We start from the raw sequence: 14,266 nt of genomic DNA, 5'->3' as shown, positions 1-14,266 counted from the left end.
TGGTATCAAGAGATTTTATTGCGTCAGCGGGTCACCTGGGTGGATAACAATACAGGTAGTTATGAATGGCGATTAGTCGTCGATCTAGTGAAATTCCATGATATTTTAACATTGCTGGCCGCTTATGATGTCATCGACCGCAACTCTTAACGGGGTTGTAGGAATTACATTAGAGGTAGATAACCTGATAACTTGATAACAGGTTGTAATCAATTATGATAACCGATACCTAGGTGAATGCGGTAGCGGTTGTTGTTACATACTTTGTAGCCGATAACGAAATCTTGCCAAGAATGGCTATCTTAGAATCCGATATCGATGTTTAAGGTCCTGCACCGCTGATGAATTTCGAGAGGATCAGTTAGTTGTTCCCCCTCCTCCCCCCAATCCTTAGATCCGGATTGGTCGATATGGTGTATACGGCTTCTCCGGCTGGCTCCGGAGTTTTTGCTCACATCATATTTCGATTTTTGACAAAGTACCTAATGTACCTATAATACATCATGTATGTTCTATTGCGTGCATGATAATAAATTGTAACCCGCCAGTAGGTATTATTTATCGAACCCCGTCCAGGTTCTCGACGACGGGATGCAACCCGGGGGCCCTCGACTGTACCATGATACAGTAACAAACAACGAACAGCTGAGCTGGCTTGGATCTTAATCCTCACAGGATTAGATATCCATCATTCCTCGATAAGGAGCAAGTAATTCATCGAGGATGCCACGTGGGTTGCCGAAAAGAATCCTTTTACGTACAGGGGGAATTATTCACCCTGAATTATATATTTATTTTTATTTCAAGTCTAATATGTTTTTTTTTCCCTACAGCATGTCCCTAGGAAAGGTGATCATGTTCCTCTAATTTGCGCCCGAGACTTACATGAGGGCATTCCGTTAACTTGGGAGAGTGCCTTTCCGTGGGGGATGTAACAGACATCCCGTGGAGCTCGAGCAGTTCTTCACATGCGCGGGCTTGCATAACTGCATATCGTCGTCTCGGCAGCTGCAGCAAAAAATAATAATAATAATAATAATAATAATAAAGGACGGGGTCATATGCGGTGATACATAAGAACCAGACAAGGTCGGTAATGTGAAGCTTATTACCTACATATATACATACATACATACATACATACCACTAATGCCGTGCGAGTTTCTCTTCCTCCTGCGCGTCATCACGTCGCAAGTGAGCATGGCATGAGAGAGAAAGATGTCGCTAAGAGACCCGTCGTACGAGGCAAGTAATTCCCCATACTTCTCCGGATCCCGCTTAGATCATCCAGCCTCGGGGATCACCACCTCTCCGCAAAACACGATTTCTCCATGTGTTACGGCGCAGCGAGATGAGTTAGGAATTATTGTGCGAACGAGACCTGCGTGCCCCATGGACCATAAACCCGTGTGTGTATGTGTGTGTGTGTGTGGTGTTGCAGCGGAGGGCTCTATCTCTCCCTCTCTCTCTCTCTCTCTCTCTTTTTTTTCTTCTTCGGCACGGCATGGGGCATGGTAGCGATTGGTCCTTTCGTTCCAGGAAAACGGGTGACATGAATATTGTTCAGCAATTATTACGTACGCGAACCACCTGCAAACAACCGAAGATCCCCTCAGATGAACGCTGCTGGGCCCCTTTTTCTCATGTGCTTCGTGCTTACCTGTTCGTCATGATTGCTGCCAACAGGCGAGTTAATTTTATCGCGAGGTAGTCTTTCTATATACTCTTGTAACTCGACATACGTTCTCACATAATACGAAAGAGGGCCCTCTCGCGACGTGTTCTTGTTTCGTAGTGTTCCATCCGGGCCCCTTTTCCCTCTTTCCGTCCAGGGACGACGAGAACCGCAATTAGAATCTCGCAGCTTATGATTATCTCGCAGCGGTGTGTCGTGACGAGAGTGGATATGTTAGTCGAGAATGTCAGTGTTGTCGGTGCCGGGTGTAGCACTTTCCTCTGCATCGTTGGGTCATTTTACAATGTGTTCTAAGCATCGTAGGGCCATCTGCCTCTCTCTCTCTCTCTCCTGACAAGGGACCAGAAGCTATGAGTGTGATATCTACTTCTCCTAAGGAAACCCGGCTTCACTTGCTGTGTGTACAATCCTAGAGACGTAGGTCTGGGACTTAGCCAACGCATCGTAAGACTCTCCCTGGTCTCGAGCGAAAGTCTTTAAATCATATCTACCCCCGTTAATCCAGGTAACTCCAACGTTACACGTAGTTGGAGTTGGATCATCTTTGTAATACAGATGCTCACGGTGACCAATACCACGATGAGGTGAAGCGAAATGTGGTGGTTACACGAGCCACGGTCTAATTTTATATCTGGAAAACCCTCATCGTTCTAGGTAACCGGCGTGGGATGGGTTGACGGACGGGTCTGTTTGAAATTTCAGGATTATGGTATGGACCACGAGTCTGGGACCGTCACATTACCACGTAAGGCATAACGCGGAGGATATCGGCAGGTAGTTGTGAAGAATCAGAACAAATTTAGCTCGGGGTCCCAAAGGCACGCGGGTGTGGCGGCTGGTCTGTCAATTAGGTAGTCTGTTAATAGTATAATTCACACATAAGTGAGATTTCGCCAACATTTCTTGCAGTTTTATCTCGCTAGGTAGTTACCTAGGCATCTTACGAAGAAGAGTTTCGTGAGGGTGCCATCCCCCGTGGGAATTCCAACGTTCAGCTCAGCCTTCACCCCACCCACCCCCAGAGAAAGGCTTCGCCCATTCGCGGGGTCATACGGATGCTGACGGCCAAGGCCAAGGCCAATTGATGTGCTGACGAATCTGCCTCACGTTGACTTGGTAAAGAAGTAGATTGGTGTGAATTTTCCATCTGGGCGACTGGACATGGCCGGCGCCCGTCAGACTTGCTTCGCCAACACAACATGTTGAGGGTAATATGAGGGATCAGTCTATCTGACGATGTTAGAAGAAGTCTATTCAACCCTGCTGACAGCATGCGGCACGGGTATGTCTAGTGTTTTTGCTATGTACTCGGGCCGTCCCTTATCATGTTAATTCGAATAGTCAGATCCAACTGCACAAGTGGCAACACCATATTCCTAGTAGTTTCAAAGGCTATTGCACCGGATGGTCAGCCGCGCATTTTCTATAGTTGATTCCTCATCCTACTCCTTAATCTAGTGAAAATAAATGTATTAGGTAGGTAAGGAACAAGAAGACGATTGGCCCCCACGGGCGTAGTCAGACCCGGGTTCGGTCAGCAAGTAGAAGTAGGTAGGTAAGGAAGCATTTTTATTTATTTATTTATTCAACTATTCAACTATTCGATTATTCGATTATTCTTTAAGTCCGCCATTGCCGTTCTGCATCATTTAAAGATGGGAAGCACAACGCCAGCAATACAGGGGTTATGGTTGGCCTATGCTACCTACCAACGTACTTCTTCGAGATGACTTGCGAAACATGACCAATCGTGTAATCTAGCCGGTGCCATTAGATCGTGGCTTTCCCGCGAATACCTAGCGTAAAAGTTAATCGAATTTCGGTGCGCTCCAATTATATATCTGCTCAACTTATAATTCTAATTCTAAGATGGGTTGTACATAGACTATCGTCTGCACTTGCTCATATCTTGACGCACCCCGAAGCACATGCACACCGCCGTGCTCAGAAGTCGCCGACTAGCAATAGTCCGGGTTCATTTCTCCGTTGAAATACCTAAGGTAGGCATTTAGTTGGTACCTAGGTAAGGAGAAACGGCTTGTTGGGTTTATAGCACATGCTAATGATTCTCGGACCGGCGGACATTATTCAAAGGCCGAGGTAAATATTCAAATAGCAGATCTCAGGAATAGTAAGTAAGTAACTACTCCGTGGGGAAGCAAGGGTAGGATATCTGCAATACTAGTTATCCGATATAAATTCACAACCCAGGTCCTGGTCAGCCACGAGTAATCTCGACTTCTAGAAACGAAGAACAAAGTCCTAGCATCACATTCAACTTAAACTAAACCTATTAGCCCCAGGCACAATGTCTCTTCTGATTTGTCACGACGTATTATCGCGATCGTATATGTGAGTAGCTGAGACCTGGGGTCACGCGATGCAGAAACTCGTGCAAATATACCATTTATAGTAGTGCTCCCGAAATGAATCGATCCTCTTGTGCGCTGCAGTGAAACTAAGGCAGGGTTATCACTTAAACAGAATAGGAACGTATGTGCAATCCCATTATACGCCTCTTACGATCGTCAGTAAGAAAGGGTCTCAGGCAGAATTTCTAGCTTTTGAGTCAGGATAAGCGTGGTCATCACTGATCATTAAGTGCGTACCATCATCCTCCGCCAAGCGAATATAATTAGTAAACTGCACACAACGTCTACCAACAGCAGTCTTGAAGAACCGGTTACGCGGGATCTCTATCACTCGGCACCGCGGCGTAGGACGAGTCACGTTACAATAGTAATTTAGAAAAGTGTCTTATTCCAAGTGTCTTGTTCTAGGTGAGTATTAGTAGTCAAAATGCGGTAAGGATAGGTAAGGTATACATACTAGGATGAGGATGTCTCTAAATTGAGATCTTTGAACCAAACTCTAGTCAGATTCGTCTCACCATTCAGCCATCAACGATGACCCCTGGACACCAAGAAATGAAGAATATGAACGGTGTAGAAAAAATAATGATTTAATTCTTTGAAGAAATAAAAAAAAAAAGAAAAAAGAAAAAAAAATAATGAATATAATGACGATGAGGCATGTCGTAGCATAGGTGGGTTGACGTACCACGGGTGTAGATCTGGGGGCCGTCATACCGAACAAGTTTTTTAACTTCATGCACCCCAGAAATATTTTGGAGTCCCTACGCACGTATTGCACATATACGTCGCCTGTAGGCTGTAGTCTATTTTATGGAGATGTAATTAATATATATTGATGGAACTCCTAATCTCCTCAGGTGGCGACCTAAGGGGGGAGAGGAGGGGAGGGATGGTCGCCAACCCCTGGAGTCCAGGTTGTTAGGTTTTTTCGTGCCTGTAACTCGCCGGCTAACGGGTTCGTGATAGATACATTGCCGCAGCCGAAAAAAAGCCATCGCGGCGGAATTGGCTGGCTTGCAGAGCGGCACGTCCCTACATAATTCCCCGTAAGTTCCGTCCCAAAGATCCCGGGAGATCGGTTCCAGGGTTTCTGCAAAGGCGGGCGGGCTGCCGCCCCCTGCTCCGTAGGAGTCCCGACGGGCTCTCAGGGCCTTGGGTAAATTCGCCGGTTAAATCTACTCGGCACGCCTCGACTTGCGCGCCATTTAGCCGGCGAGGAGGACACGAGGGTTCATAAGGTCATAGTCTCGCTGCGGGGGGGCCAACTATCCTCTTTTGTTTTTTTCTTTGAAAATTTTTTTTTCTTCTTCCCCCTTCTCCAACGCTTGGGGTACGGATCGCTTGCCGATGCGGAGGGTTGCTTTCCCCCATGGTCTCCAGGAACGAGGCACGGCACTCACGAGGCATCATCAAGTACGACATTCCATGGCTAGCTAGCTGTCAAAAATATCTCCGTGGCTGTTACCGTTGCGTTGGCTTTTGGGTCAAAAGGCCGCCGTCGTAGTTAGACTGATGGATAACTAGATGGTCTAGCCAGGACCGGGGCAAATTCATTTCTTCCTCCTTGAATAGCTTCCGTTGGTAACGTTATTTTTTACTTGGTGCTACTTATTGGATTGTGATCAAACCGTGCCGCAGGCCTGCGCTATTGCGACAGCCGTAAGCTCGCTCATGTGTGCTTAAGACGCGTAAGTTGAGTCTTAGGTAAACCCGGCTCTTTCTCTACGGTATTCGTAGGGCCTGTCTTAAACTGGCCAACGGCGCAACTGACACACTACGAATGATGATCGGATAATGTAATCGGCGGTGAAGAGTTTATAGTCGTGCGACTTATATGATGGAGTGTACTAAGAGTAATCAAAACCCCTATATTAGTCTTGGCGATGCACAAGATTGCTCCCCCCGGGGAGGCTAGGCCTAGCTTCCGTTCGCGGGCTTCGTTATGCTTGGTCTGATGATCCTTCCCCGCGTCCTCTCCAGAGCCTCGCCATACGACGTGGAGATTAACGGTACGAGATCTGGAGAGAGGCGGCCAGGCAGTTGTTGTAGGTAAGGTAAGGTAAGGTAGGGTAAGACCCGAAATAAGTCAGCACACCCTTTTTCGTGGGAATGGGACAATGTTTCAGAGGCTCAGTGCCACCCCCCCAAGGACGTAGGATGCTGTCACGCGTTCGATTTGAGACAATTTTTGACAACTCAGCCTTGACAACTGTCTTCACACCCTCAATAGATTTGTCGGGACAAACGGTGTTCTTCAGCCTTCCCATTATGTCTCGGAGAGGAGGATCTGGCCCTGACAAGCCCTGACAAGCCCTGACAGGCACCTGAGCTCTCCGTGTAACCACCGATTCGGGACACAAGCTGTAAGGTTACAATAGCCGCGTCGCCACTCGTATTCCCGTAAGTATATTAACTAAGCGCAAGGCTCGCACAGCATTTTCGGTCTGTGAGGTCTATACCGAAGCAAAGACATTCAGCTTCAGCTTCAATTAACACCGCCGGAATAGCGATAATTTCGGGCGCAGCTCGATTCGATTGTCTGCCCGGTAATAGGCTTTCCAAATGCGTAAATACAATGTGCGTTTCTAGTTTGAGGTATTGCCTATTGTTTACCGAACGTAGAGCTATTCAGCTCTCCTGTAATTTCAAGAATATATATAACGATTGCAACGTTGTAGATGAATAATAGTGCACGAAAACTAACGTAGTTCACGTCAGAGGTAATTGTTTAAAGTAGACATCGGGAAGGAATTACCTACCCCTGATCCTAAATGAGGCTCCGGTATCCTACGGAGCTTGAATGAGATACTCACCTAGATGCACCTCTTGAGAGAAGTCTACGGAACTGGAAAAGGGGGTACGACGGGTTTTGATAGCGGTTTGGCTCAATACGAGAAGTCAGAATAATGCTTGAGTACTATCTCTCTGGTTCTTGGTGCTCGTAGTTGCCACTAGTGTTTTATCCATCCCATCGTCCTGATGTATTCAAGTAATATGTTATACGCTCCTTGGTTCTTAGCTTGGATCCCCTGGAAATGGTATCCTACGCTACGGACAGTGTCCTTAACATCGTCATGGGACTGTCTATCTTAGGCTATTGCAGTGTAAGAAGACTCTATTGAGGTGTCATTAGCTATGTTAGAATAGCGATATTAGTACTAGAAGACTAGGTTTCGCATCCTTAGGGAGATTGACATAGAACTAAGATCTTGTAACAAGAGAATTATGAACTATAGCGGTAATTCACTTCATCTAGAAGCGTATGAAAGCTGATTTCGAGTTTCGGGGGATTGCATCAAGGTGTTTCTGACGTAGGGTAGGCCACCACTCTGGACATTGTGTCCTGTCTCTAACTATAATAGCTTATTCAAGCCGGTATAAGTGTAGCGGAATTGCTGCAAGATATGATTGATTCATTATAAGGTGACTGACATTTCCTTTTTCATTGTGCAATATGCTTCCGAATTGGCTCCTGAAGTTGCCTCAAGAAGAACTCCTGTAAGCTAAAAGATCAGTGCTCGATAAAGGGGTTCAGCCCCAGCACTACCCTATTCATTACCTATTAGTCTCATTCCTCGTTATAACCTTGCGAAGTTGAAGCGACATAGAGTTAAATGGAGCCCCAGAGAAAAATGAGCGTGGATTTAAGTTGTACGAAGTAGTAAGTATTCGCTGCCCCTGATGCTGAAATTATAGCATATCGTAAGTAGGACTTCGTGGTTGCCGAGAGGTCATTACAGCCATTCTTAGTAGGGTTTGACATAAAGGGGCGAGCAGTGATAATAAATAGAGTCTTAAGGATAAGTCATGTTTAGTTTCTACGATGTGGTTGAATTAGGCTTCGTAGTCAGATATAAAGGGGTATATATTCAATCAGGGGCTTGCGTCCCTAGAAGTTTGAAGCAGCCATTACGCTTAGCTCATGGCCTCAACTATAACTGAACTTCCTAGTCAAAGGTTCTCACTGAATAATATGGTTGAGGGCCTAGCTAACTTGGGTGAGAATTGCACCTGGCATCTCGTAGGGACCCAGAACTGTGTCAACCTAACGAGACTAACCCAGACCTAGCAATTCTCATATTTACCACAATTTTAACCGAACTCAGACCCTCCCCCTTAGGCCAATATGACATAAGAGATAAACATCATAAATCATATGGTAGTTTTATCTGTGCGACTACTAGGAAAGCAGAGCACTTAAATGTAAAGTTGTGTGCACTACGGAGGTGCAGAGGGAACACATTAAAAAAACGCTAAAATTATTGGACTGACCCCAAGGGTGAAGGGGGTAAATCAAAATAAGATTGATTGGAACTATATTGTTTATTACATATAAGCGTTTAAATGAATAGGGTAAGTTTATAGCCATAATATGTATTAAATAATAAATTATTAATTGCATAAAATTTAATGATAAAAAAATTTTTATAAACATTTATTATTTAAAATAAATTTGTTATTTATATTAAATAAATTAAAAATTTATTATAAAAATATAAAAATATAAAAAATATCCCCCTCTCCCCCCTCTCCCCCCTCTCCCCCCTCTCCCCCCTCTCCCCCCTCTCCCCCCTCTCCCCCCTCTCCCCCCTCCCTCCCCTCCCTCCCCTCCCTCCCCTCCCTCCCCTCCCTCCCTCCTCCCCTCCCTCCCCTCCCTCCCCTCCCTCCCTCCCTCCCCTCCCTCCCTCCCTCCCTCCCTCCCCTCCCTCCCCTCCCTCCCCTCCCTCCCCTCCCTCCCCTCCCTCCCTCCCTCCCCTCCCTCCCCTCCTCCCCTCCTCCCCTCCCTCCCCTCCCTCCTCCCTCCCTCCCTCCCCTCCCTCCCTCCCTCCCCCCTTCCCCTCCCTCCCCTCTCCCCCTCTCCCCCTCTCCCCTTTTCCCCTTTGTTCCTTTCTCCGTTTCTTCCTTCTTTTCCTCCTTTTTTTCCTCCTTTTTTTTTTTTGCCTCTGCTCTTGGTCCCCCTCGTTTTGCTATCGGGGCTTATTGGTACACCCAGTACATTCAAATACATCCCAACCATTTTCAACTCCTACTATATCAACCTTCATAACTTATTCAATCCCGCGTTTCAATATTAAAACCTGTATCGCTATTTTCGCCTCAATTAGAGGTTCTAATGATATAAGTTTCAATTCCATACATGCCTTATATCAAAAGTTATTCGAATATATACCTACCTATATATATTTGATTGAATGTAAATGCGACCGCAAAAGAGCCTCCTGCAGAGCCTCATTCCAGAGCCTCATCGAATATATCAACCCTCATAACTTATTCAATCCCGCAACCCAACATATAATACTTATATCGCTATTTTCGCCTCAATTAGGGCTTTGTAATGATATAGACATCAACCTGGTGCAGGCTTTCAATATAAAGTTATTCGAGTATGTATGGTGGTGGTGGTGGTGGCTCTTGGGGATACCACGTGATATCCTTTCGCGCGGTCGCATCTGCATTGAATTAAATGATATATATTCGAATAACTTTTGAAATAAGGCATGCATTCAATCAAAATTTATATCAATAGAAAGCTCTAATTGAGGCGAAAATAGCGATATAAATGATATATATTGAGATGCTGGATTGAATAGGTTGTGAGGGTGGATAGGTTAAACTGTGGTATATTTGATTTAATTGAAAAAATTGGTGGGGATGTACCCTTTGTATAGGGTGTACCAATAAGCCCCCGATAGCAAAATGAGGGTGTACCAATAGCAATAGTCTTTATTTAATATAAATAATAAACTTTATTTTAAAAATAAATAAATATAATATAAAAACATTATATTTTTTAAAATTTTATATAAATATTTTAAAATTATATATAAATTTTACTATATCACGTTTATTTTTATCGATTTATTTCATTAAGTTATATCATATATTCGCTTATCGAATTTTAAAAAAAATATGATTATACGTGGGGGTGGGTATAATGACAAATTTTGGGTTTTTTTAATGTGTTCCCTCTGCACCTCCGTAGTGCACCTAAACCCACGTCATTATCTCATGGTTTGCTGATGAGTATCATTAAAGTGATCACGGGAGAAGGAGACTACTCTATTAGCGTCATCGAATAGTGTCGCATGATAAACACCTTATGCACTTTTTAGTTAACCCACAACTGTCTTTGCGTGAGAACTTAGTAGGTAGACTATCTGTCATCAAGGCAGTTGAACAGCCTATTAAGTCGAAGACTCGGTCCTTAGCGTCTAGATGGATAAGAACCTTATAACCTTAAGGTGCCTAAAATCCTGACGAAATAACCAATTCGAACTGATTATGGAGAAGCACATGAACTGTTACCGAGCAGATGGTTACCCTGATAGGGTATAAGTGCCTTCTGATAAGTACCGTAATATATTATTGAATCGGTGGACATCGTCATAACCAAAGAATGTACCCAACCATCATCCTTTACCTAGGAAAATAGAATATTGCATAGCCTCATACCCATTCGTGTTAAACCCGTACCTACACTCGCTCTAAATGTACCCTTATTAAAACACAAGACCTTTACCTAGATCCCCAACAACACTAGTTCTAAGCCTCACCGATCCGACGAGCCTCCTCCTCAGCCTCCTTATCTATCTCGTCAACCTCGTCTTTACTAAACGCCTCGCTGAACTTGACCCAAGGGCCATGCACTAGACCTGTACCCATACCGACTAAGATACCTATGCCGGTGGTGGGAATGGCTACTAAACCGCTGACCAAGGACCCGACGGTTACGCCGAGTCCGCCGGCAATCCCAGCCCCTATACCGGCACCAGTGGCACCACCCTGTAACCAGCCAGACTCAAGGCGCTTAGCTATCTTCAGCAGCTTAGCAGCTTTCATGTCGAGCTCCCTCGCGCGGAATTTTAGGTCCTCGGCGACATCGGGATCTACTGCTTCGTCGGCTTGTTTATGAAGCTGTACAGCCTCCTCTTGGAGTTTCTTTGATTCTTCGATGCGCGAGGTGATTTCTTCTATTAGCTTCTCTTTGGTCGTCGGCCTTTTCTTCTGCTCTTCTTTGCTTTCTCCTTTGCTGTTGTTGTCTGCCATCGCTAACCTGAAAGATTGGCGTGCCGTAACTCTAGAAGAGAAGTCCCTTTTTTTATTTTATATAAACGAACTGCCAATGTCAATGAAAGCGTATAAGTGTTGTAAAGCATCAGCCTCATCTGTTTAGGGTAGGTTCCTCTTTTGGAAGTAGGTAGTTGTTTGGTTGTGGCTTGACAATTGAGGCTCGATCCCCACTTGAAGATATTGTCTCGCGGCATGACGTCGTTTCGTAAGTCTAGAAGTGATTGATCTACTACGTACACAATGCATTAGGTAATGTATTGTTACTTAGTACATACATTAGGTAACAATAGTTTTCTTTAAAACCGCACTATGTTACACAACTTATTAAGCTTTGGGCGGCTTGTTTGTTTCGTTATCAGATCCTAACTTAGTTTTAGGTAAGTAAGGGAATACATGTGATTGAATGATGTCAACCCCTTAAACGGGTTGTTACCGGGAAAGGGGTAAAAAAACAAACATGACGAAATGTTCTTCGTGCTTGTGACCTTTAAGCGGGGAATATCGCAATTACATAAGATCCATAGAAATACCCATGAACTTCGAGAAAGTAATTCCGCCAATCATGAAATATTCTTTGAAACGGCACAATGGCAAGGATGATACTTACATGAGGTACATAATGTATAATGTATAATGTATTATACGCATTGACAGATGAATAGTGTAACTGATAGCATTGATAACATTGATAAAACAAGGCTTATCCGGCTTTCCTAATTTTGATCACTTGACAAACTTCGGGACTATTATTAGTTGGGCTTCAAACCAATCACCGTGTCGGCGGGTCCATCATCTTAAATTCCATTTAATACCTAGGACCTACCTGGGACCTACCTGGGAACCTACCTAGGACTTACCATGTAAATTGGTACCGTTACCAATGCGAACAGACACCGACCAACGCCTTGGGTTTCCAACTTGGGAAACACAGATCCCGTGATCGTTTCGAGCTCCAGATCTTCCTGAACCGGTGAAGATTCTTGGGACGCTCCGAACCATAGTTCGCATATTGTTAGGTAGAAATGATGAGTGTGGAGAAGCATTTCATATATACCCCTGGTTCTCGTTTCCACTTCCATTATTCCATGCAATTATTTTTATTTTATCTGTCATTTATTATTATTGTTATTATTCTTTTACCCTTTCTCACGATAATATCAAATAACCCTCCTGATGGTATTACCCCATTTAATTGTTGTTGGTCGGAATAGCCGATGACATGTCACACGATCATCACGCTCTAAAAGGATAGCAAACGAACAATGGTTATCAGGGGGCATATGACATTTATTTTACATACATAGTACATACTACAGAGAATGACGTTTTATGATGCTTTATGTATCTAAAGAGCGAGAATTCCATCTTATCCCCGATGGCTGACAACTTAGATAATCAGTGAAGACTTACATATTGATGATGTTGAAGAGAAGATCTGGGGAATGTTCCCGCTGTTAGTCATGGAACTGGGACCGCGACTGGGACTCTGGGTATCCTGGTCATGATGATGAGATACGTAGTGATGTACATGTAGTAGGTCCCAGCGACGGAAGTAAATATTCTAAGCGAAAAAAATATTCGAAATAAAATAATAAATATTATTTTTATTTATTTTATTCTATTTATTCAAATTATCACATCGTGAAAACGAAACTATGTATGGTACCATGGTCTCCCCGTCTCACGCACGGCCTCTCTTTGTAGCAATCCTAACCCATACGCATCTGTGCTTGGGACGATTGGAATACCATATCCATATCCTGTTTTGTTCGGGGGTGATTAGCATGAAATGACACCAGCGGGCTCTCAGACGTTCTGGCGTTCCCGCGGGACGGGTGAGCATCCGGCGACAGGGCATCGTCGACTTAGTCAACTTAGTTAACTCAGTTTGAACCCCCCCGGCCAATCTCTTGACTCGCACGCGATTCCCAATTCGAACGCGATGCCGTCGCCATGACTCTCTTAGGCTTTAGCTAGTACCAGAGTGAGCGCCGCCCAACCTAGCCGAACTGAACTACCGGGCTCTTTCACTCCATACAGCCTGGTCCTTCTAGAAGGAAGTTAGAAGCGTTCGGCCTTGTTATCTAGAACTAAGACACCAGCTAGAAGGTATTTCGCCGATAGCCCTGGCGTTGTGTGTTTCGCGCGAAGCGGAGCGCCTGACCCATTATCCATTATGTACATCCAATCACGCTATCGTCGTCCCGAGGCCCCCTGAAACTTCGTCATAGCGAATGTTATGGTTCACCCATTGATGACATGAAAACGCCATTCCCAAAGGAGATTCACTCGCATGAGGATATCGCGTCTTGAAGCTTCTAGCATAACTGCAATTGGTATCGCCGCTGTCAAAGTCACGTTGTAGCAGCTATACATACATAATGCCGCGTTAGCTATTATTTTCAAACCCTTGCAATCACGGGGGAGCTCTGGTATGCGAAATAGCAGCCTTGCAGCTCGTGAGGCGTTGACTAGCACATACTACGTAGCAATTGCTTCGCATATTAACCTGAAATCTGATAGGCTCTTTAATCGACCTCTCCGATAATTCTCCACCACGATATCTCCATCGGACATAAGAGACTGTCAGCTTCAGTCGATGTTTTTGGACGCTTTAATTTACCAACTCTGCCATTTCTGATCTGTCCGTATGGAGACAACCCCGGAGAATGCTAGAATTGCGGACCGCTTGAAGCCCGCCGCCAAGTTAGTTGAATAATATGAGGGTATATCGACCAGATCGACCCGAGGCCATGGCTTTGGTGGACTTTACAACCACTTTATGGCGGCATGAGTGGATACGATGAGCTCCGATTCTACGATCTTATGATGATGAATGGAGAGTTGGTCTTTGAACCACGACTCCGAGTGATCGGGTCAGTTTGTGGATTGATTATTTCGATCTCGTGGTAACTATTCACCCACAAGTACTACATACGTATAACGTACATAGGACGGTAGCTAATAGCCTTTGCTAATGGGATGAGATAAGAGAGCTTACTTCCACGTGGACATGAAGCTCCCCCCACTCTGCATTGGCGAAATGCGAGGCTCTACATATTCCTTCAACCAGATACTTGAACACTGAGGAACCATATTTCCATCTTGAGATAAATTCAGATAA

The 14,266-nt window shown here is 44.7% G+C and overlaps 1 protein-coding gene across 1 annotated transcript; it reads right to left on the bottom strand.

Moving 5' to 3' along the window:
• Positions 1–10,614: 10,614 nt before the first annotated feature.
• On the bottom strand, positions 10,615–11,118 carry GL218_03092 (uncharacterized protein; the record flags this gene model as incomplete). The annotated part of the gene is made up of 1 exon (XM_033579638.1): positions 10,615–11,118. The coding sequence occupies one exon, from the start codon at positions 11,116–11,118 to the stop codon at positions 10,615–10,617; it is 504 nt and encodes a 167-aa protein (XP_033436853.1).
• Positions 11,119–14,266: the final 3,148 nt, after the last annotated feature.

This window comes from Daldinia childiae (genome assembly GCF_008694065.1).
Source record: "Daldinia childiae strain JS-1345 chromosome Unknown Scaffold3, whole genome shotgun sequence".
NCBI lineage: Eukaryota > Fungi > Ascomycota > Sordariomycetes > Xylariales > Hypoxylaceae > Daldinia > Daldinia childiae.
The sequence above is the reverse complement of the archived record's forward strand: the minus strand, read 5'-3'. Positions and strand labels throughout refer to the sequence as shown.